General features: G+C 41.4%; 1 protein-coding gene and 2 long non-coding RNA genes across 4 annotated transcripts; 2 read left to right on the top strand and 1 right to left on the bottom strand.

The window, feature by feature from the left end:
• The first annotated feature begins 5,037 nt into the window (after positions 1-5,037).
• LOC121396116 lies at positions 5,038-13,488 on the top strand. Of its 2 annotated transcripts, XR_005962836.1 has the most exons (4): positions 5,038-5,096; positions 7,772-8,133; positions 12,520-12,580; positions 13,451-13,488. It is a non-coding gene; the product is annotated as an uncharacterized LOC121396116 (long non-coding RNA). The 2 variants fall into 2 exon arrangements; XR_005962835.1 differs by lacking the exon at positions 5,038-5,096 and having other exon boundaries at positions 6,824-8,133.
• A 4-nt stretch (positions 13,489-13,492) lies between these two features.
• On the top strand, positions 13,493-21,354 carry LOC121396100. The gene is made up of 4 exons (XR_005962819.1): positions 13,493-13,552; positions 14,241-15,062; positions 18,981-19,104; positions 20,793-21,354. It is a non-coding gene; the product is annotated as an uncharacterized LOC121396100 (long non-coding RNA).
• On the bottom strand, positions 17,419-24,770 carry LOC121396070 (coatomer subunit delta-like). The gene is made up of 7 exons (XM_041570669.1): positions 24,438-24,770; positions 22,693-22,872; positions 20,243-20,454; positions 19,475-19,639; positions 18,975-19,140; positions 18,624-18,771; positions 17,419-17,792 (listed from the first exon to the last, which is right to left on the bottom strand). Exons 1-7 carry the CDS (start codon positions 24,753-24,755, stop codon positions 17,680-17,682), a joined length of 1,302 nt encoding a protein of 433 aa, XP_041426603.1. The 5' UTR covers positions 24,756-24,770; the 3' UTR covers positions 17,419-17,679.
• Positions 24,771-25,233: the final 463 nt, after the last annotated feature.

Raw genomic sequence — 25,233 nt, 5'->3', positions numbered from 1 at the left:
GCTAGGGCTTGCCGTGATGCGGTAAGTCTGGTGTATATAGTTCCGTAGTTGGTGCCTTTTTATGTGCCATTTCGAGATTCCTGACCTCAGCCAAGAGTGAGTTCTGTTTAGCTTGATGCACTTTCTTCCTTTTGGAACATAATTGGATCAACGTCCCTCCATGGCATTCTCCCTGAAATAGTTTGCAATAGCTGTTTTAACCTCATTCAGGACACTATTATCTTTCAGTATTGACTCATTTAATTTCCAGTTACTCCATTTTGAGATATTTGTTTTAAGGGAGAGTTGCATGGATATGGGGGCGTGATCCGACCATGTGCAAGTGTGAATGTCTGCGCCTCCTATCGCACTCAGATGGTGCTGAGATAGAAAAAAATGATCTATTCTGGTGTATAGGCTGTGCCTAGCAGAATAAAAAGTATAGTCTCTTTCCTTAGGCTTGACTAGTCGCCAGGCATCTACTACCTGTAGTTGATGTAAATCTTTTGTGATATAGTGAATAATGCGGTGGGGAATGCTGGATTTTCCGGCAGGACAGTCAATTTGGGGATCCATAGGGATGTTGAAATCTCCCCCTAGTATGAGGATTTCTTCGGACAATCTGAGTAAGATCTCTGCAATTGTGTGAAAAGTTTTGTCCTGTCGCTTTTGGCAAAAGTAATCTTTTGGGTATCTAGGGTGCCCCTCACAAAAATATATCGTCCAGCTGGGTCTTTTTTGGTAGCCGAAACATTGAAGTTAAAGTGTTTCTCAAACAGAATCGCTGTGCCCTTTGTCTTATTGGTCTGGGGATACTGCTGTACATTTCTGGGAAGTATTTATTAGTCCATCGGAAGGATGAGGACACCTTAAAATGAGTCTCTTGTACGAAGGCAACTTGTGCTTTTAGTCGTCTCAATTCTGAACTTAATAAGATCCGTTTCTGAGGTGAGTTAAGTCCATTAGCATTTATGCTTACTATGTTTACCTTTGTGTGAGCTTCATGACTGTGAGAGCTCTGTGGAGGATGTAAGTCATGGACTGCCATGAGTGTGGTGATAAAGTTGTGTACTATAGGTGTGAGGATCAGAAAGAGGGTCACAAGACGGCATTAGCGGGGAGAAGTGTAGCAAACTCAGGGGTTAAAGTGGAGGATAAGAGGGTAAAGGAGGAGAAACTAAGGAAATGAGAGAGGAGAAGAGAAGAAGAAAAAAAAAGGAGGGATAGAAAGAGGTAGAAAGGGGATGAAGTAGTGGAAGAGAGTAAAGTGGGGGGTGAGGGCGAAGGTTAGGACTTAGAGTGTGGGGAGGAATGGGGAGGAGAAGTCAGTGGTAAAGAAAGGGGTGGGGTAGATGAGTTCAAGAGGAGATGTAGAAGGGGTGTGTGGCAAGGGATAGTTCCCCTTTGCTAAGATTATAATAGTAGCGCGCTCGTACCACCGGATAGTATGTTAAAACATTAGTTCTGTATAGTTAAAATATATAAAGAGCGTAGGAATGGTTGTGAACCTGAGGACAAACCATCTGGGGAGGAGCTCCGGTTTACTCTAGAGAAAGTATATGTGTAACAACATGTGCTGTCCTAATCGTGGGATTATAGAACTGGGCCGAATGCATAAGAATAACATGGTACTTAACATCTTTATATAGTGACAAATATGAATCTAGCGTGTCTGAGTTGATGCGACCGAGCCGTAGGCCGGCAAATGCTGGCAATGAAAACATAACGGCTAGCATGTACATATAGAAGCTAGGAGACAAAGGGTTAAGATGCAAATTGTTCCCGTGCACCATGGTCATACCAGGAGCTATATTATACCTGTTGGCCGTGTCAGTCGCATTCAAGGCAGACAAATTAACAAACAAATGTCCCTAGGCTGTAAACAAAAATGTTATTGTATGAATGGCATTAAATTAACAGTTATAGCATTGAACAACTTGTAAACAGAGGTAGTCAGACCTTATATAAATAACATTGTAATGCGAAAAACATATATGGATTGCGTAGTAGATGAAATTTCCATACTGCCAATTGTGATAGTTCTACCTAGAAATAGCTTAAAGGGGAAGGTAACCTAGTCGGTGCAAACCCCCCACCCCCCCTCCCATTTGTTGCCCACCCTCCCTCCTCCCCCCTGGCCTACCCGTCCCGCTGGGCAAATGCCCCTAACTTGTTACTTACCCTTCTGTGCAGGTCCAGTCCAGGGAGTTCACCGACGACATCTTCTTCCACGCGATCTTCTTCCTGCTGTGAACGGCGCATGCGCAGTAGGATCATTTCACTGGTACGATCTACTGCGCATGCGCGTGACTTTTGGCTCATGCGCAGTAGATCCGTACCGGCGAAATGATCCTACTGCGCATGCGCCAAAACGCCGTTCACAGCAGGAAGAAGATCGCGTGGAAGAAGATGTCATCGGTGAACTCCCTGGACTGGACCTGCGCAGAAGGGTAAGTAACAAGTTAGGGGCATTTGCCCAGCGGGACGGGTAGGCCAGGGGGGAGGAGGGAGGGTGGGCAACAAACGGGAGGGGGGGTGGGGGCTTTGCGCCGACTAGGTTTCCTTCCCCTTTAAGTAGCTCTGGTTCCTTTATAAACTATGGCTGCTATGCACTTCAAAGGGGAACCTTGCCAGGATAAGCAGTAGGGTGGGATTCATTGCGTCCATAGATATGTCCCATGTGTCTCTTCATAGAAGGGAGTCCTATGGTGCGGTAAACCAACAGTTACTTGGATCATAAATGCGGTACTTGGCTCTTGAGACGTGCGCGTCCCAAAGCCGGTGGTAAATGTGTCGTCAGTAACTGCAAAGTTATAGATATTTGGCAATAAAGAGTGGCACCCTATCGTTGTCCTTGCTAGTCTCATGTGGCAAAACCTGGGGAACAAGGCCAATTAAGCTTCTTAGTAGTCTATAGTAAGGTAAAGTCAAAGTCAACCAAAACTAAAAAAAACTAACATGGCCGATAACTTGCGGCAACTAATTTTGAAGTCTGCATTGTAATATCGTAGAGTGTGCCAGATCTTGGTATAGTTTGATTCTTGAACCCTTCCATTTTAAGATCTGTGGGGTCTCTTGCCTTGCGAAGGATTTCTTCTTTCTGAGTAAAGTGATGGAGACAGCATAGTACGTCTCTAGGTTTCCCTTGCCTGCCTGACATCACCCTATGAAACCTTTCAATGCGTAGAGGGGCGTCTTTATCAAGGCCTAGTAGCTGCCGAAAAAGAGACTGTTAGTTGGCGGGCGTCCGGCAGATCTACTTCTTCTGGGATGCCTCGAATTCGGATATTACATGTTCTGTTCCTCTTCTCGGAATCTTCCATGGCTCTACGTAGAAAGAATATCTGTCGGTCTTGCTTACTGACTTTAGTGGACAGATGGCTTGTTTTGTGTGCCGCGGCCTGCTGCGATGCTTCTAATGTCGTCATCCTATCGGTAAGCTTACATAGCTCCGTTTGCAGCACTGTGACTTCTTGTTTAATCGACGATTTAATGTCGGTAAGCAGCTGGGCGAGGTCAAATTTGTTAGGCAGGTCTGCTAGAAGAGCGTGTATGGCAGTAAGGTCTGGTGTAGTGCAGGCCGGGCTCGGGTTGAGGCCCTGCGTATCTTCCACATCCGCCATATTTGAATGGTCCGACTGCTCTACTTCTTCTGCTGGTTTCCCAAAGAATTTCTCGATGTCCCGGTTTTTTTTCACTCCCGCTGGTTTCGGGGTAAGGCTAGTAGTTTGTGCCTTTTGATTGCTTCTCATGACAGCGGGTTATGCGACTTTTAACAGGCTAAAAGAGGTAGTAAAGCCGGAGCTCCAGGGAAATGCGTCTGTACTAGTGTGGCATCAGGACACGCCCCCCACTGAGGGTTTTCTTGACTTTATGAAGGCACAAGGCTATAGTCTGGTTTATACGGTGTACTCTGAGTACCACTCCACTCATGTATTATAAGAGACAATGTAACCCCTTCTTTAACCGATAACTATATCCAATGTCTCTAATAGGATTTGTGGCCATATAAAGGAAATGGCTTCAGGCTGTGTATACATGAGTATGACTTGGGTATTATAGTAGATAACATACCCCCGACTTTAAATGATTAGAATATTAGATGTTGGTGTGGGGTTCTTTGATCTTCTAAAGACACAGGGTAGCAGGCTGAGATATACAGAGTTCCACTCATGTATCATAAGAGATATTGTACCTCCACAGTAAGTCACTGAGGTTTTGTCACAATATAAATGCACAAAGTTGCAGGCTGAATTCTACAGGGAACGCCGGTCACTTTGTTTTAGTTCTTCGTTTTTATCATTTTTGCTTTTTCCCCCCCTAAAACTGTTGATTTCATAGTGTGACTTTTGCATTGAGTATTCTGACCACTAACCACGCTGTCAGAGCAGTTATTTTGTTATTTTATCGATTTGCCTAATTGTATTTTTGTGATTTATTGCAGTTGTATCCTTGCTTTGTTGTTAGTTATGTTTATTTTAGCAGTGCTTTGCAGTTTCATAGTTTGGAGTGGAAATACATAATCCCCCATTTTGGATTCATCATAATGTGTAGTTTACAAAATCATATGGTTTTCAGGGGTCACCCTAATTATTTGTAACTTTTATCCCACATAAAACTGCCAATGTTTATAAATGAGTGTAAGACATCAAAAGTATGCACAAGGTAGATTTGGGGTCTTTACATGTTATATACTTCATTAAATCTAAGTATTTTGGGTATCAAACTTTTCAGGGGACCCAGGCTTTCGTATTTAGGGTGTTTTATCTTGTTACCTAATAGTATGTGGCAGGTAAAATGCTGCAAGGTAGAAGTTATGAGGTGATTTTCATAACTATCTCCAAAATCACCAAATTTAGGAAAGGCTCGCAGCTTGGTGCTTCAGAGTAGAAAGACATGCACACCCAATTTGGATTCAGGGGAATGTCTACTTTCTGAAAATAGATGTTTTTTTGGGTGACTGTACATTTTTCTATCTTTGCCCCACAAATTAATGCTGTAAATGTGTTGATTTTAAAGTACCTGAAATGACAGACCATGTGGGGGGGTCTTCAAAGCTGCGAAAACAAAAAGACCCAAAGTTGAAGTCCTGAAGCCTCGAAAGGACCCAAAGCCAGGTAAGAAGTACGGTCCACTGAACAATGTGTTTTTTATTTTATTAAACCCCTGGCTAATGTATTACATATTTCCCAACTGTCCCATTTTTAGAGGGACAGTCTCTCTTTTGCTCAACCCGCAGTCCCTCGTTTGGACTGGAAAGTCAAGTTTTTCTGTGCACTGAACAGGAAGAAAAAGAAACAAAGTTGCTAACTTAATTGGCTTTTGGCAGAGAGCCCAGAACAGCCAGAGCAGCAGATAAGATACTTTTGTAACAATTTCGAGATACGCAAATAAGTATTTGTAACAATATAAGATAACAGGTCCCTTGGGACTCACAGCTTAAAGGGAAATTCACCTTCATTAGCAAAACTGGAATAACTAAAAAAAACAGAAATATGTTCAAACTTTTATAACCCGACAAATTTTGTAAAATGAACATGGTAATTAGGGAGTGTGGCCACAAAAATGAGCGTGGTCAAAAAATATTTGCACCAACTTTTTGCCCCTCTTTTTATTTCCAAAATGTTAGGAGGTATGGTATTATGTTAATACTATATAGGCCCCAGGCCACCAATGTTTTTTTAAAAATATTCTATGGGGCCCCTTGCTACCAATGTTTTTTTTTTAGTTTTTTTTAAATATTCTATGGGGCCCCTGATCACCAATGTTTCTTAACTTTTAAGAGGGGGCCATGGCCACCAATGTTTTTTTGGGGATCCTGGTGCAAAGGTTTTTGTATTTTTTAATTTATAGGGGGAGGGTGCTGGCCACCAATGATTTTTTTTAACTTGTAGGGTGGTCCTGACCACCAGTGGCTTTTATAAATTATGTGTGGGGGGTTAGTTTTTAGCGCTGATGTCTATGTGGGCTTTTTACTGTGGTGTGGGCTTGGCAGAATCTGGGGTGGGCCTTGGGCACTGGGCCAGGGTTCTATAACCATATAAAGGCACAAGGCTGCAGGTTGAGTTATACAGGGATCTCTCTGTACAGGCTTTGAGCAAACTTACGGACTGTTCCAGCTAAACTGTAATTAGTACAGGGGAATACATATGCTGCCATAGTTTTATGGGATCTCGATGTACAGGCTATGAGCAAACTTAGAGACTGTTTCTGCTGAATTGGGCTTAGTATAGGGGAATACCTATGCTGTCACAACTTTATGCGATCTCCCTGTACAGTCTATGAGCAAACTTAGTGGTCTGTTCCTGCTGAATTGTGATTAAGGGATACGGTCATGGGAAAACATGTTTGTTTCAAAACACATCAGTTAATAGTGTTGTGCCAACAGAATTCTGCGCTAAAATCCGTTTTCAAAGAGCAAACTGATTTTTTTTTATATTTAATTTTGAAATCTGACATGGGGCTAGACATATTGTCAATTTCCCAAGTGCCCCCAGTCATATGACTTGTGCTCTGATAAACTTCAGTCACTCTTTACTGCTGTACTGCAAGCACCAGCAGCCTAACAAAAGAACAATAGGAAGGTTACCAGATAGCAGCTCCCTAGCCCAAGATAACGGCTCCCTGGTAGATCTAAGAACAACACTCAATAATAAAAGCCAAGTCCCACTGAGACAAATTCAGTTACATTTAGGAGAAATAGCCTGCCAGAAAGCAGTTCCATCCTAAAATGCTGGCACAAGTCACATGACTGGGCACCTGGGAAACTGACAATATGTCTAGCCCTATGTCAAATTTAAAAACTAAATATAAAAAAATCTGTTTGCTCTTTTGAGGAATGAATTTCAGAGGAGCACTATTAACTGATGTGTTTGAAAAAAACATGTTTTCCCATGACAGTATCCATTTAATACAGCGGGGGAACACCTATGCAGCCATAGATTCATGGAATCTCTCTGTACAGGCTATGAGCAATCTTAGGGCCTGTTCCTCCTGAATTGTGCTTAGTAAGGAGGAATATTTATGCTGCCATAGGTTTATGCGATCTCTCTGTAGATTCTATGAGCAAACTAGCAAACGTAGTGGATTGTTCCTGCTGAATTGTGCTTAGTACAGGGGAAATCCTATGCTGCCATTGCTGAAGCATTGTTGCTGGCGTGGTGTTCTCTTCTTCCGGCGAAAGGGATACGCCACTATATTGAGGAGCAGTCCGGGCATAGTGTTCCAGTCTGGTGGCTGCATCTGGGCTTTCTCTCTGGGTCTTGTTGCCACCCATAGTGTGAAGTGGTGTCGGGTATGCCATACTTATAGGATTTGAGCTTCTAGCCAGTTGCCACCGGGGTATTCAGGATAGTTGTCACGGAGCTCCAGAACACGCATCTGCTCAGCGCCCCGTACAGACCACACACACGAGTAGTTTATTTTTAGTTTTATTATGCAAGTAATAAGAATATGTTTTCTCAGCCTGGTGTAAAGCTGCCAGGGTAGTAGGGGAGGGATGTTGTTGCACATGAGAGCTAAGATTGTCAGCTTGTAAAACTGTATAATGATGGAGCAGGCACTCATGGAACTATCTTTAAGACAGACATGTAAAAAGAATGTACCTTTGAGTTCTGAATAAACTACATTCTTTTTACACATCTGTCGAAGATTGTTCCATGAGTGCCTGCTCCAGCATAATACCGTTTTCATCTGCTCCCCTAGCTGAAGGTTCAGGGTGGTGCACCTGGACCTCCTCTATTTCTTGGTGAGTTAATACTTTTGATACCTCATTTTGTGTTATTATTTGCAGAGCAGCTGGGAGGATTATCTGCAAAGCAGCTGGATAATATTTGGAGCAGCTGGATTATCTTCAGAGCAGTTTTGGGGATTATCTACTGAGCGGTAGGGAGGATTATCTTCAGAGCGGCTGGAAAGATTATATTCAGAAGGACTGAGTTTTCTCTGCAGAGCGTCTGGAAGATTTCTCTGCAGAGTTCCTGGGAGGAGCAGCTGGAATATCTTCAGATAGGCTCGATAATCTTTAGAGCGGCTGGATTATCTTCAGAGGGTCTTGGAAGATTACCTTCAGAGCGGCCGGAGTATCTTCAGAGCGGTTGGGAGCATTATCTGCAGAAAGAGCGCCACTCCCAACATGCTGTTGTGACTGTAGAGGTAGGAAAGTGCGTCACTGTGTGTCTACATCTAATTACATTTTAAATATGCCATGGAACAGGCCCATTGCTACTTCGGGCCTGTTACTCACTGCTTATGCTTTAAATTAGAAGATTGTCTTTATTAGATCACAACCAATCTTAAAGGAGAAGGAAAACTAGTGACCCATATATATCCATATATCTATCTATATATCTACTGTATATATCTATCTATATATGTATCTATATATCTATATATCTATATATATATATATATATATATATATATATATATATATATATATATATATAATGTATGTACAAAATTGGGACTTAATCCCTTAGCCACAACGCCCCATAATACTGTATTGTAATAAGTAAACACATTTCAAAATATCAATACAAGGCCATATTTATTTACCTCCATGCCATGTCGTACTGGTTAAAAACAAATTAAAAAACAAGCAGCGCTGTATGTAGGAAGAGGGATCCCTCTATGAGATATGTCACCCCACATTCCTTAGATAATGTTCCTGCTGAATTATGCTTAGTACAGGGGAATATCTATGCTGCCATCATTTTATGGGATCTTTCTGTGCAGGCTATGAGCAAAAGTAGGGGACTGTTCCTGCTGATTGTACTTAGTTCAAGGGAATACCTTGCTTCCATAGTTGAATGGGATCTCTCTGTACAGTATATTAGCTAATTTAGGGGAATGTTCCTGCTGAATTGTGCTTAGTACAGGGGAATACATATGCTACCATCGTTTTTTGGGATCTCTCTGTAGAGTTTATGAGCAAACTTAGGGACTGCTCCTGCTGAATTGTGCTTAGTACAGCGGAATACATATGCTGCAATCGTTTTATGCGCTCTCTCTGTAGAGGGCAGTGATCGGAGTTCCCTCTGACCCATGCAATTTGACCCATGACTTTCAACCCATGATCTTTGACCCGTGAACATTGACCACCATCATTGTGGTTGCTGATCTTAGCCTTGGGGGCTCTTGCAACCATCTGCTTTGTCAGAATTCCCTCATTTGACCCAATACCTTTGACCCATGACCTTTGACCACCATAATGGTTGTCACTTGTCTGCCTTGGTGGCTCTTGCAGCCACCTGCTTTGACAGACTTCCCTCTGACCCATGACCTTTGACTCATGCCACTTTAAACATGACCATTGACCGTTATGAGGTACGCTTATCTGCCCTGTGGGCTCTTGCAGCCATCTGCTTTGGCAGAGTGCTATCTGACCCATGGCCTTTGACCCATGACCTTTGATCACCACAATGGTTGTCACTTGTCTGCCTTGGTGGCTCTTGCCACCGCCTGCTTAGTCAGAGACCCATGACCTTTGACGCATGACCTTTGAGCACCATCATTAGGTTCGCTTATCTGCCTTGGGGACTGTTGCAGTCATGTTCTTTGGTGGCGTGCCCTTTGACCCATGTCATTAAACCAAATATCTTTAAACCATGAACTTTGACCAACATTTGCTCTTGTGGGGTCCCCTTTGCCCCATGCTCCCTTAACTCTGCTCACTTCAATTCCCCTTTCTTTTTAATCAAAAGCTCAACTATCTAACCCAAGCATCTTCCTTTATGGATAATTTCAGCCTTCTGCTTTGATGGAGTACCTTTTAACCCATGCCCTTTGACCCATGCAATTTACCTATGACCTTGAACCCAAGCCCTTTGACCGCCATAATGAGGTTCACTAATTCATGTGCTAGGTTACCCTGCATGACCCCTTACTCTGCTCGTACTCACTTCACCCTCTCTTCCTGGTTAACCTAACCCTCAAATTTTGCACATGACCTTTGACTCATGACCATTGACCGTCATCATGAGGTATACTCATCTGCCATGTGGGCTCTTGCAGCCATCTGCTTTGGCAGAGTGGTATCTGACCTATGACCTTTGATCACCACAATAGTTGTCACGTGTCTGCCTTGGTGGCTCTTGCGACCACCTGCTTAGTCAGAGTTGTCTTTGACCCATAACCTTTGATCACCACAATGGTTGTTACTTGTCTGCCTTGGTGGCTCTTGCAGCCATCTGCTTTGTTAGAGTGCCCTATGACCCATGCCATTTTACACATGACCTTTGACCCATGACAGTTGACTTTTATCATGAGGTATGCTCATCTGCCCTGTGGGCTCTTGCAGCATCTGCTTTGGCGGAGTGCCTGCTGACCCATTACCTTTGACCCATACAATTTGACCACCACAATGGTTGTCACTTGTCTGCCTTAGTGGCTGTTGCCACCATCTGCTTTGAGGGAGTTCCCTCTGATCCATGCAATTTGGTCTCCATCATGGGGTTTGCTTATTCCTCTGCTAGGCCATCCAGTCAGACCCCTAGCTGTGCCCTTATTCTAACAGAGGTCTTTTTTTCGTAAACACCAATTTATATTCTTTGTATCTTATGCGTGACCTTTAACCCATGCTCTTTATTGCTACAGGTGATACCAGCCTGCCTTCACCCTGCTAGTAAGCACCAAGATAAAATCTGAGTATGGAAGTCAAACAAAAATGTAACAATATCCCTCCAGTTTCTTCGTGTGATCAGCACAACATAATTTGCAGCTGTACCTTTACTTGGACGGCCTTCAATGCCATTAGACCTTCGACTTTTGACACGTGACCTTCATGACAGCCATCATGGGGTTTTCCTATCAGCTGTGGGGGCTCTTGCAGCCATCTGCTTTGGTGGAGTGCCCTCTGACCTATGACCTTTGACCCATGACCATTGACCGTCATCATGAGGCACACTCATCTGCCATGTGGGTTCTTGCAGCCTTCTGCTTTGGCGGAGTTGCTTACGTTTCTTCAAGGGCACTCTTGCAGCCATCTGCTTTGGCGGAGTACACTCTTTTGACCCATGCCATTTGACCTTTGACCATTGACCGCCATAATGGTTGTCATTTGTCTGCCTTGGTGTGGCTCTTGCAGCCTTCTGCTTTGTCAGAGTCCCCTCTGACCCATGACCTTGCCGCCATCTGCTTTGAGGGAGTTACCCCTGATTCATGACCTTTGAACCATGACCTTTGACCACCATCATAGGGTTCGATATGTGCAGCCATATGCTTTGGAGGATTTCCCTCTGACCCAAACATTTGACCAATGCCATTTGACCCGTGACCTTTGTCCCATGCCATTTGACACATGATCTTTGACCCATGAACATTGACCATCATCACGGTGATCGGCTGCCATTGTTTTATGGGAACTCTCTATACAGGTGATGAGTAAACTTAGGCACTGTTCCTGCTGAATTGTGCTTAGTACAGGGGAATTCCTATGCTGCCATATTTTTTTGAGATCTCTCTGACAGGCTATGAGCAAAGTTTGGGAATGTTCCTGCTGAATTGTGCTTATTACAGGAGATTGCCTTTGCTGCCATAGTTATGGGAACTCTGTTCAGGCTGTGAGCAAACTTATGGACTGTTCCTGCTGAATTGTGCTTCCCTATTTTTTGAGATCTCTCTGTACAGTCTATAAGCAAACGTAGGAATACCTGAGCTGCCTGTTTTCATTGTTGTCCAGTTTGGATGCAAGGGTTGGGTTTTGGCTTTGTAGAGTGTGCACTTGTACCCCCAGGGGGTTGCACATGTCCTCTAATCTTTAGATCCTTCTCTCCGCTCCAGTTGTCCTCTTTATCAGTGTCTGGAGGTAAGCTTGTGGGAGGGAGAGGTCGGTCTTAACCACCTCCTATTTTTACAGATAGGGCTGCCCAGCAATTGTTTATTGCGGTGCATAGCAGCCTGGTCTTAAAGCATTGTGCCGCCATCTTGTGGAGCAGTCCAGTCATAGAGTTCCAGCCTGGCGGCTGCATCTGAGCATGCTCTCTGGGTCTTGTTGCCACCCATAGTGTGTAGTGGTGTCGTGGTATTTGGGATTCGGCCAAATCCCAGAATCCTTAATTAAAGATTCGGCCGAATACCATGTCGAATCGGAATCTTAATTTGCATATGAATAGTGACAGGAATGTAAAAAGTGGAAAAAATATTTTTAATTCCTTGTTTTGTGACAAATATTTACATGATTTCCCTTCCCACCCCTAATTTGAATATACAAATCCTAGATTCAGTGCATAAAGCATAGTACAAAGGAATACCTATACTTTTTAAAAATTACTACCTTTTTCTCTAATAATAAAACAGTGTCTTGTACTTGATGGTAACTAAGTTAAAGTTTATATGTTTTTAGCAGAATTAAGAGATGGAGATCAAAATCCCTTCTAGGGCTGGACAAGATTATACAGAAAATAAAATGTATGCAAATCTCTGTCAAAATGTTTTCCTTGCTGGTAATAAAAAGTTCCTTAAGTTACCTGAAGTTGCATTTTCGGAAAAAAGTGCCGAGTATGTTTTCCGACTGGCGATTTACTTTATTGTCGGTGGCAGATCAACCCGGATGCACCCAAAGAAGGAGAGAGCAATGGAGGGGAGGAGAATGCGACGAAGGGTGGGTAAAGAAAGCAACGGAGGGGAGGGTGACGAGGGAGGGGAGAGCAAAGGGCAGTAAGGGGTGCAAACCCGGCTTGGGGAAGGTAGAAGACTTTTTTAATGGTAGCTCCCAGCGCCCCCCTTTCATTGAGTCGTAGGACCTGCCTCTTCTGCCTGCTCCTAGTTCTGGCCCTGGCCAGTGGAAAAACATTTCAGGGATATGTTTCACCCATGGTAGCACAAATCGAAATGTGGGCATCATATCACCCAGTGTGCCATTAGTCTTTAAAGGCATTCACAAGTTATTGCATTGTAATTACCAACTTCTGCTCCTAGATGGCAGTGTAGAGTTGGGTTGGATCTATGTTACCTGTATATATAGTGTTTGGCCACTAGGGGGAGTAGTGAAACACATAGAAAGGGGTAGAGTTTAGAAGAGAATTGGAGACAAGCCACAGGGACAGATGTGCATCACAGGATGAACACCTACTGAAGAAGCCACCTTGCAGGAGAACCACAACCAGGACCCAAGTGAGTAGGAAGTGTGAGGCTCAGTTAGCATAGGTCAGGTCAGGACAGTGAGCCAGAGGTTTTTGTGTGGGCTAAAGGGTTATGGGCTCATATTGGTGATTGTGTGTATTTTGCAAAAAAAAAAGTCTATGATTCTGTGGGGTGAACCTACAGTTAGTGGGAGTTTTGGACTTGGAACCTAAAGTATGTTGGTTTATAAAGTGACTTTCAATTTGATATTTTCTCCATTTTTTTAGTCTATATCTTGTTACAGAAATGGAATTGTACAAAAATTATGGCAGATTTGAAAAGTTTATGTTGTCAAAAAAAAACATAATATAGTTTTTTTAATGGATTTTTTTACATTTGTCTTTATCAGGAATATGCAAGTGAGAAGCTGAAGAAAAGAGAAGGATATAGCAGAAGGGATAGAAGAGAGATCAGAAGACAGAGGAAGACGTTTGCCTGGGACACTCTCATGGTAAGTATTATGGCTTTGGTCGGTACAGAACATGTTTGTATTTAGTCCAGCATTGCTGTGGGAGATATTGGGGGGTTGATATTGTGGGTTATTTTTTGCATAGAGCCCATTTTTTAGGTTTTTAGTGTGATGTGGTTGGTGTAAAATTCTACAGAAGGTTTTTTTCATGTTGTATATTTTGTGGTAGTTCTAGGACCACTTGCTTAATTTGTTTTACAGGTATGGGATCTGTTATCTGGAAACCTGTAATCCAGAAAGCCCTGAATGTCAAGAAGGCTTTCTCCCATAGACTCCATTTTATTCAAATTATCCAAAATTTTAAAAACAGTTTTCTTTTTTCTCTGTAATAATTAAACTGTACCTTGTACTTGATCCAAACTAAGTGATAATGAATCCTTATTTGAAGCAAAATCAGCCTATTGGGTTTATTTATTGTTTAAATGAATTTCTAGTAGTCTAAATGTATGAGGATTCAAATTACGGAAAGGTTTACCAGAAAACCCTGAGCATTCTGGATAACAGGTCCCATACCTGTACTGAAGATTTCTACCAGTTGGGGAGCTAGGATTGCCTGGATGCTAATCTGGATAAATAGGATAATGATTTTTTGTTCTTTAAGAAAGGAATTTGGAAGTTGGCCCAATAAAGCAATTACTTTTGAGACCTCATTTTGTGTGATTATTTGCAGAGGGTTGGGAGTATTATCTTTGGAGCGGCTGGGAGGATTATCTTCAAAGTGCCTGGTTTATTTTTGGAGCCCTTTGAGGATTATCTTCAGAGCATCTGGGAGGATTATCTTCAAAGCAGATGGATTATCTTCAGAGCGGCTTGATTATCTTCCGAGAGGTTGGATTATCTTCAGGTCGGATGGGAGGATTACCGTCAGAACGGCTGGGAGGTGTATCTTCAGGCTATTGACACATGTGGATTTTCACAGAGGTTCGCAACGCGGTTTTTATGCAGAGGTCGGCTTTTTTAAAAACTGCACTGAAACTGCGCCGAACATCCGCACGTGTATCCATAGCCTCAGAGCTGCTGGGAGAATAATATTCGAAACGGCTGTGAGGATTATTTTCAGATTGGATGGGAGGATTATCTCCAGAGCGGTTTTGAGGATTATCTTCAGAGCGGCTGGGAGGATTATATTCAGGTCGGATGGGAGGATTTTCTTCATTGCGACTGAGAGGATTATTTTCATATGGACTAAGTGAATTATCCGCAGTGCAGATGGGAGGATTATCTTCAGAGCAGCTGGGAGGATCATCTTCAGAGCGATTGAGAGGAAACTGAGAGGATTAATTTAAAAGCTTTTGGGAGGATTTTCTTTGTTGTGATTGAGCAGATGATCTTAATATGGATTGAGTGAATTATCCGCAGTGCAGATGGGAGGATTATTTCCAGAGCGGTTGTGTGGATTATCTTCATAGCGGCTGGGAGGATTATCTGCAAAGTGTCTAGAACGATTCATTTAGGAGCGGCTGGGAGGATTATCTTCAGAGTGGCTGTAGAGGTAGGCAATTTGGGTGCTTTTTTTTAAATTGGCACTTCCGAGGGGCCCAGCGCACAACCCAGCCTCTCATTAAAGGGATGGTTCACCTTCAGACAACTAGTTGTTTTCCGATAGATCACCAGAAATAATGACATTTTCCAATGACTTTCTATTTTCTATGTGTCACAGTTTTTCAAATATTGAAGTGTAAAGTGTCATTTTTTACCTTCTGCAGCAGCCCTGGGGGTCGCCGACCCTGTAAACTGTTCTAAATGGATACATTTAGTTGATACATTTCTTATCTTTGTCCCTGCTGAGCAGAATCTCTGGGTTTCATTACAGGCAGCTGTTAGAATTGATACAATAGTTGCTAATACTCCAGAGAAGCTGCTGAGAAATGTATCAACTTAATGTTCCAAAATTGTAACAGTTCAGAGTCTGCACCTGATTTACTGAGCTGCTAGAATCAAACACCAGAGACAGGAACATTCAACTTTCAACATTCAACCGTAAAAAATAAATAATGGAAAGTAATTGAAAAAAGTTTTCATTTCCGGGGAACAATCTAAAAACAACTGAATTGAAAAAAGTGTTTGGAAGGTGAACAACCCCTTTACAGAGGGTCCAGTATATCCATTTAGCTGTAAATTTAGTGACATATTCAGGGGCTGTAGCTGAGATTTCCTCAGAATGGTATAATTCACTCATTTTGTTTATCCAGTCCTGGATTATTGGGGGCTGCAGCGATTTCTATCATGTGGGGATCAGCAGTTTTGCCACATTGAATAGATGAGGTGCTATAGTAGAGAGGGACGGTGAAACATTTCTGGGACCATATAAAGGAACAAGGATACAGGCTGAGTTATACAGGGAACAATGAGTATATTTTGTGTATTATAATGCATAATGTACCCCTACTGTAAATTATAAGGATTTTACAAGTTAGTGGTCCTCTGGCCATATAAAGGCACAAGGCTGCAGGTTTAGTTATACAGGGATCTCTCTGTACAGGCTTTGAGCAAACTTACGGACTGTTCCAGCTAAACTGTACTTAGTACAGGGGAATAGATATGCTGCCATAGTTTTATGGGATCTCGATGTACAGTCTATGAGCAAATTTAGTGGTCGGTTGCTGCTGGATTGTGCTTAAGGGATACGGTCATGGGAAAACATTTTTGTTTCAAAACACATCAGTTAATAGTGTTGTGCCAACAGAATTCTGCACTGAAATCCGTTTTTCAAAAGAGCAAACCTTAGTACAAGGGAAATCCTATGCTGCCATAGTTTTATGGGATCTTTCTGTATAGGCTATGAGCAAACTTAGGGACTGTTCCTGCTGAATTGTGCTTAGTACAAGGGAAATCCTATGCTGCCATAGTTTTATTGGATCACTCTGTATAGGCTATGAGCAAAATAGCAAACAGGGACAGTTCTTGCTGAATTGTGCTTAGTACAGGGGAATACCTATGCTGCCATTGCTGAAGCATTGTTGCTGGCGTGGTGTTTCAGGGGCTCAAAAGTAATTGGACAAATTAAAAAACTGAAAATAAAATGTTCATTTCTAATACTTGGTTGAAAACCCTTTTCTGGCAATGACAAGCCGACATCTTGAACTCATGGACATCACCAGATTCTGGGTTTGCTCCTTTTTAATGCTCTGCCAGGCCTTTACTGTAGCAGCTTTCAGTTGTTTTTTAGAGGTTTTTTTTAGCAAAGTCCAATCTAGCCTTTCTATTCTTGATGCTTAGGATTGGCTTGCACCTTGCAGTGCACCCTCTGTATTTACTTTCACGCAGTCTTCTCTTTATGGTTGACTTGGATATCGATACGCCTACCTCCTGGAGAGTGTTGTTCACTTGTTTGGCTGTTGTGAATCGGTTTCTCTTCACCATGGAAATGATTCTGCGATCATCCACCACTGTTGTCTTCTGTGGACGTCCAGGTCTTTTTGCGTTGCTGAGCTCACCAGTGATTTCTTTGTTTCTCGGGATGAACCAAACTGTAGATTTTGCCACTCCTAATATTGTAGCAATTTCTCGGATGGGTTTTTTCTGGTTTTGCAGCTTAAGAATGGCTTGTTTCACCTGCATGGAGAGCTCCGTTGACTGCATGTTGTCTGTTCACAACAAAATCTTCCAAGTACAAGTACCCCCCTCATATCAGCTACAGGGATTTTTACCTGCTTCATTGATAATGACATAACAAAGGAATTGCCCACACCTGCCCATAAAATATCCAATTGTCCAATTACCTTTGAGCCCCTGAAATGAAGTGATTACATTTTTATGCAATCTTTTTGTTCAACCTCTGCAGTTCAACTGCATCTGAGTTGTTTTATTTAAAATTCATTGTGGTAATGTACAGAACCAAAATTAGAAAAAAAGTTGTCTGTCCAAAGATTTATGGACCTAACTGTATACTGCCAATGGTAATATGTAGCATCCATAGAATATCACTAGGGGGAGATTCTTCCAAGCTATAAATAGGAGTCGTAGCTTAATACTGAATACAGAACATCCTTATACTTGGACCTTCAGGAAAAACACACACTATGAATAGGTTGCCTGCAAAAAGGAGAGAATGAGATTGTTGCTATACCCATGTTTACACTGTAAATGTTGTGCCTTGTTTGCATCACTTACGGTAGAGGAATGGTAATGACAACGTCATTCAGCTCCAGCCTTTCTTCTTGAAGCTCATATTCTATGTTAACATCACAGCCATTCCCACTTTCTGATGGCCAACAGTTAACTAAGGTAAGAAAAAGACATTTGCACACATATTAAAATGTTTTGTTAGCAATTTTATTTCATCCTTTTTACAAACAGTTAAGGCATTTTCTGGCCCCCCGGTGTAGTTCTATGCTAGATGGTAACCTTTAGATTTCATCAATTGATAAATACGATTCTAAAATCTCATAGGCTCCGCCATTACCACGCTAAGGTTTGACGTATTGTAAATTTGAAAACAGGCCGCAATTGGTCCGCAGACTTTGGACCTGCCTGGTGTATTTGTTTCAGAAAGACAACTGTAGTTTATATAAACAAACTGCTGTGTAGACTTCGGGCAGCCATTCAAGCCCAGGATACACAGTAGATAAATTCTGAAGAATCCCATTGTATACTACAGAGCTTATCAGCTATGAGTTCTGTGCCTTTACTCCCTTTTCAGCTTTGAATGGCTGCCCCTGTGGCTACACAGCAGCTTGCAGCTTTCTGTATCTAACAACTCAGTTTTACCAGTGCAGGGCAACAGTACATCATTGTCATTCCTTTAAAACATTTTCATTTTTGGTGTTCCTGTTCCTTTAATAAAAACATATAAGTGTCAATAAGTGAAGGAGAAAAGACTAGTACAGAAGATTTGGTATATAAAATATAGTATTTTAATTCATTATTTTAGGCTCAAGTCAGTATTGCTTGAAACAATTAGCTATTTTTCACTTTACCTGGTTTTCATTCTTATCTCATATGCTGTGTGTGGCGATCTTTTAAATAAGGCTTGTCCATATATTAATGTGTAATATCAACTTTAATATGGATTTGGGCGTCCTGTTTGTAACCAAGTTAACTCAGTACTTACTGGTGAGGGGAATAAAAGACTCCTCTGTGGTCTGTAGTCTCCACTTCAAGACGCCCACATCACTATTCACGGGGAAGGATTTTTCCGGGTTTTTCAGCCCAATTACCGAATCCAAAGTGAAACGTTTTTTGTCTACATTAGGATGAGTCTGAGACAAGAAAACAAAATAATATATGGCATCCATTGATAATCAGACTGAATGTCTATAAAAAGATTTCACTTAATTTTTCAGCCTTTCCACCACTGTACCACTGTAAATGAGTGTACAAAGCATGGTATACAAAGACATTGTTAAAAAGGTCTACTTGTTTGTGTATTTAAAATTAATATTAATCCATTTTGATTCCTTACCTGCAGCTGTACTCCTTTTTTATCTTCATTATCAATGTGGACACGAATCCTGCCAAACTTGTCATCCAACACCCTGAGCATGATAAGTCCATGGACCTCCATATTCTGAAGGCCTCCATCACGACTGCAGGTAAGGGAGATTTTTTCTTCAACTCTTAAGTGAACACTGTGGATAAAAATAAAGATTTAGTCTATAAAATGTCAAGGGTTGTTTTTCTACAAAATAAAAAAAAAGTATCAGAAATCTGTTCACATTTCACTGAAAAAATATTCCCATGGCCCCGTTGGGAGATGCAAAGCAGACATAGGGATTATAGCATGAAAGGAAAGCGATTTGGCACAAGCTTGTTTTGTTTAACCAACAAATTGTTACAGATATAAAAAAATAACTTTTCTATTGATACCGCACAGAAAATACCGGTTAAAACAGATTGAAGCCTATTTTACCACAACTGAAAATATCAGACTGTCATTGTAAATTCTCAACACTCAACACTGACCTCTCCATGTTCACAGGGGGAGCAAGCACTTTGGCCACTTCTGACGGTCTCTTGCCAGATGAAGGGGTGACGATAGTTTCTCCTTCAGATTTCAGTTTGTCCACAAAATGATCCACCTCCTTTCCTTTTGCTCCAAGTTTCAGGGCTTTGCCAGAACCAGAAGGCCTACAGGTGGCAAGAAAATAAGCTTCATCTAAACACTTTTTGATAACCATAATTCTACACTTCCCACTAAATAATAATAATAATATGCAGTTAAATGAGAAGGAAAGGCTAAAACTAAGTAATCTTTATCAGAAAGGTCTACTTTATATAAATACACTAGTAAACCCTCAACATAATGTTGCTCTGAGTCCTCTATCAAAAGAAACACAGCATTTCTTTCCTTCTAGTGTGTATACATGGGCTTCTGTATCAGACTTCCTGTTTTCAGTTTAAACCTTCAGGGCTAGGACTTGAGCATGCTCAGTTTGCTCCTCTCTCCCTCCTCCCCTCTCTGCTGTAATCTGAGCCCAGAGCTATGAGGGAGCAGGGAGAGACTCGGGCAGGAAATGATGTCACACCAAGCTAATATGGCAGCTGCTTTCCTAAACAAACAGAGTTTCTAGAGCTGTTTACTCGGGTATGGTAAAGAATTCTGCAGAATAAATAGTTTTATAGCTTGCACTATTGTGGCTAATCTATTGGCAATAAACTGCTAAGGTAGATTTGCTTCTATTTTAATCTGGTTTGCAGTTACATTTCTTAAATGTATTCTCCCTTGTATACCTTGATGGAACAGGAGCACTCTTTGTTTTCTCTGGTTCAATAATAGTCTCTGAAATCAGCGACACTGCATTGTTAGACATGGAGGAGCCACCTGAACTTCCAAATCCGCCAAATCCAGGGGCCTTCTTTCCCTGCCGCTCTGCATCCCTTCTGGCCTGCTGAAGCTCCTTGGCCTTACGTCTCATCTCTGCCTTGGCTTCTCTTTCCTGTGTCTGTAAAGAATGTAGAAAGAAAATTACATAAACACAAATCAGAAACTTTTTTTTTTTTTAAATGTTTTGGGGAAAGCATTCGGATTTAACTATTTTGCACACATGCAAGTTTAATGTGGACAATACCCTTAAAAATAATATTATATACGTATTTACATATATGGTGGGAGTGCCCCAAGGCAGTCCTTTTCTGGATACGAATATACACGATGATTACAAATGTGACAGGACTTTCACTTAAAAAGGATCCAGGGGAAGCATTGATCAACAAGCGAATCCCAGGAATTAACAAATTCACCAGGAAATTAATAACGCATATTTTCTCTGCCTCCAAACAGGTCATTGCAGCAGCCTGGAAGTCTCCCATCTTGGACTTTCCTGAGGTTAAACGGAGGCTGGATAATGATCTCATTCTGGAGAAACTAACTAGCTACACAAATGGTGCGCAGAAATCTTTCCACAAAGTCTGGTCCCCCTGGTTATCATACCGAAATATCTCTTTAACCTAAATGCTCTTAGTTGCCCTCCCACTCTGACTCAAGGGATACCCTAAATTTTCTTGACCCAATGCTGAACCTGTAAGTGCAGAAATGACGACAGTACTCGCACGTGTTAAAGGCAAATGTTTGTTTGGTTTATCTGTTTCCTTTTGATCATTTCTTTTCTTCATTTTCATTCTTCCTTTTTCTTTTCTTTTTTGTATAATTTCCTTGCCTGCTACTTAGGCTACTCTATTACACAACTCAGGAATGTACTTTATGTACCAATGCGACACAATACTGCTGCAGCCTGGGAATTGTCCAGTGCCTGCAGATTCTGAGTTTTACTATGTACCCATTTTTGCTACATGCTGATCTTTGAAAATAAAAATTTTAAATAAAAAAAAAAATATTATATAAATATATATGATTATTATTAAATGTGAATGGGGGGGGCACTAATTCTGATCGATAGCCATGTGCTATGTATCCAGGTCTGTTCAGAAATTGGGCTGATGCACTACATTGACTAAAGCAATGCATCAGCAGGTGAGGAAGTGAAGACATTCAGCTCCTCCTCACTTTCTGCTGTTCTGATCTGTTTGCCCCATGAGCTGAGTGAACAGGCAGAGAATGCATACCAGCCTTAAAGAAAAGGCTAAAATGAAGTAAGAAAGGTCTATATAAATACACCAGTCAACCCTCAAAGTAATGCTGCTCTGAGTCCTCTGTCAAAAAAGCACAGCATTTCTTTCCTCTATTGTGTACACATGGGCTTCTGTATCAGACTTCCTGTTTTCAGCATAAACCTCCAGGGCTAGGGCTTGAGCATGCTCAGTTTGCTCCTCTCTCCCTCTCTGCTGTAATCAGAGCCCAGAGCTATGAGCAGGCAGGAAGTGATGTCACACCAAGCTGATATGGCAGCTGCTATCCTAAACAAACAGAGAGAGCTTCTAGAGTTTACTCAGGTATGGTAAAGCATTCTGCGGAATAAATATAGTGTTGTAGCTTGCATTATTATTGCTAATCTATTGGCAATAAACTGCTTTGGTGGCTTTCCTTCTCCTTTAAGTTAAACGGGAGCTAAAAGAGGTGATTTTGGGTGCTTCTCTGCTGACCGAAACATGCGTCAGAAATGGTGCAGAAAGGTGCACTGCATTAAGGTTCTGATAAAAATCCCAATAGTAATTATTTTGACATCCCACAAACGTATTGATAAAAGTGCAGAGGGTTCAGAATACCCTTGGTAAAATATAAGAACTCAAATTCTCTAAACTAATCGATGGTACCAATCAAGGTCAATAGAAACGAAGGTTAGGAAAAAGTGCCTGTGGCTATATAGTTACTTCCATAACTTTCTTTAATGGATCATTAAATATCCATTACTACAGCTAATTAAAGGACAAACCAGTTATACACTGAAAAGAAATAAGAGCTAAGATCAGAAAGTGTAACGAGATTCAGACTGATTCTTAAGTTACAGATTAAAGAGAACATTCTCCATAAGTATGATATGCCATACCTCCTGCATAAGTCCTTATTGTGGCTTCCCATAAAACAAAGAATAACTTACAAACTCGTCCTCATGAACTTCATATGGCAGTGTCCCTCACTGTAACCTACAGCATTTAATATCCCACCTATTTGTGTCTGTAAGTTACCCTTCCATTTAGATTGTAAGTTATATGGGGCAGGGACCTCCATCCTCTTGTCTGACACTAAGCTCTAAATCTTTATTGTACATGTAATGTAGCCTTACCTCTCTGACTGCCCGGAACACCTTTTCCTCATGTGAGTCCATCTCTGTGAAAGTTCTTATTTGAGCCAAATTCACATTCTCTCTGTATCCAAGAGCTACAATCTCATCAAATGCAAAGATCAGGTCAAAGCAGTGGTCTGAAATCTCGGTCTCTTCCAGAGCTCTGCAGTACTCCGGAATCTAGATTAGGAGCATACAACAACATATATTATGAAATATGCATGGATCATCTATATATTAAAAAATTACCACCCTTGTCGAGCTGGCAAATTGTAAGGACCAAAGGTTAATTTACATTATGAGCAAACCTACACTATGCTACACTCTGCATCCATTCCAAAACATATTAACACATTTTGAAATATAGAGTATGGAGGCTCAGTTACCATTTATAGTCATCGGGGGAGAAGACATTTAGCTTTATATATTAGTATTATCACATATCTATCTATCTATCTATCTATCTATCTATCTATATATAGATATATAGATATGTTCTAATACTAATACTAGTATATAAAGCTAAATGTCTTCTCCCCCGATGACTGGTATTTATGGGAACAGAGACTCTCTGTAACATGTATTCAACATTGATAAGCATCTCAAGCTTGACAATATATGATGTGGTGTGTGTGTGTGTGTGTGTATATACATATACACACACACATACATAACATCATATATTGTAAACCTTGAGATGCTTATCAATGTTGAATACATGTTACAGAGATTCTCTGTTCCCATAAATACCAGTCATGTATACATAGCGTGCTTGTGCTATGTCATCATTTACTTTAAGTGTACACTCCTGAAGTGTGTCAGCTTGTAGAAAGGGGACTGGGGAGAGACAAAGCAGATAAGCATACATCATTGAGTGTGGAAGGAGCTGAAGTAGTCACCACACATTTTCACACAGGATTGCAACTAAGACAAAACAAGGAATTTAAAAAAAAAACAAAAAACCCTTTAAGGTTAGATTTATTATGGTTTGACTTGTAAATTCGAATTTAAATTCAAACTGGAATTCGAGATTTATCATACCTTGACCTTGGGAACACCTCAAATTCGATAGTACGCCACGCAAAACCTGGCGAGTTCATGTAGAGGTCAATGGCAGAGGTCCAGTGACCCATTTGAAGATGTTAATAGTTTTCCTGATATTCAAATTTATTTTTTTTTGGAGAAAAAAAAAACTCTATTCGAGTTTAGTCAAATTCAATTTCAGGTCAGTAATATTCTTTTGAGTTTTTTCTTAAATAAGATACTATTCAAGTTTCGAGGTCATTTGAGTTCATTCAAGGTAAAGAAAAACTCTATAACTAGACCTTTGATAAATATGCTCCTTAATGGCCTTCCATTTTAAATCTTAGGGTCTGGCCACACAGGCCCATTCGGGGAAATTAGTCGCCAGGGCGACAAATCCCCTCTTCTTCGCTGCGATTAATCTCCCCGATCTGCCTTCCACCGGCTAAAATAAAAATCGCTTGGAGGCAGATATTCAGAGCACTTTGTTTTCCGAAGTCGCCCGAAGTTTCCTCGTGAGGCAATTACGCAGACTTCACAAAACGAAGCGCTCCGAGTGCCTACCCCCAGGTGATTTTCATTTTAGCCGGCAGAAGGCAGATCGGGGAAGATTAGTCGCGAAGAAGAGGAGATGTCGCCTGGTGACTAATCTCGACGAATCTGCCCGTGTGGCCAGACCCTTAATTGTACAGGTGTCCGAGCAGAACACTCTGTGTACTTACCACCCTCGAGAACAGTCTGAGTGTTTCAAGGTCCTCCAGGATGTTGCTGTTCTTGGTAGTGATAAGAACCATGTAGAGCTTCTCCATGGGTTGGTAAACATACCGAACACTTTCAGTCTCAACAAACGTATGTTGCTTTCCTGTGTTCAGAAGCTTTGGAAAAGCGGCCAAAAGTCCTTCGATACGTGTGCGGGTCATCTCAACAAATTGCCTCGATACAATGGCCTTACCAGCCTTGGTGCACACTGCTGCCGCCAGCAACACCTGAGTAACAATATAAAAAGCCAATCCTAGCACTGGAATTTTAAAAGCAGTCATACAGTTAATGAATTTATTTAAAAGCAACAGAAGAAAAACTATTATCCGCACCTTTGCCGTTGTTAACATTTCTACACATACTCTGCCTCAGGGCAAATGCTAAAAGATTATGGGTTTGTAGGTCTCCTGCTTTTCAGTTTATATTAAAAAAAAAGTGTCATCTATGCATGTAATCAATGGGCGCCCAGAGATACGTGAGCATTGAAACAGAAAAGCTAAACCAAATTCTTCATACTGGTGGCTCAGAAGACTGAGTCAAAGTAAACTTTAAAGACAAAGTAACACCCAATCTCCTGGAGATGTTTGTTTTGCACTGCAGTCTGCCTGTCACAGTTCTGTGCATGTTCAATATGGTGTTTGTCCTTCAGTAAAAACACCATAGTAAAATCAAGAATGATGACAAACAGGGGCATCTATTGCGGTTTCATCAAAAGTCAGTGGAACAAAGGAATGCCCATCGCCGTGGCCCTAAGGCCAC

Source organism: Xenopus laevis, chromosome 7S (genome assembly GCF_017654675.1).
Source record: "Xenopus laevis strain J_2021 chromosome 7S, Xenopus_laevis_v10.1, whole genome shotgun sequence".
NCBI lineage: Eukaryota > Metazoa > Chordata > Amphibia > Anura > Pipidae > Xenopus > Xenopus laevis.
The sequence above is the reverse complement of the archived record's forward strand: the minus strand, read 5'-3'. Positions and strand labels throughout refer to the sequence as shown.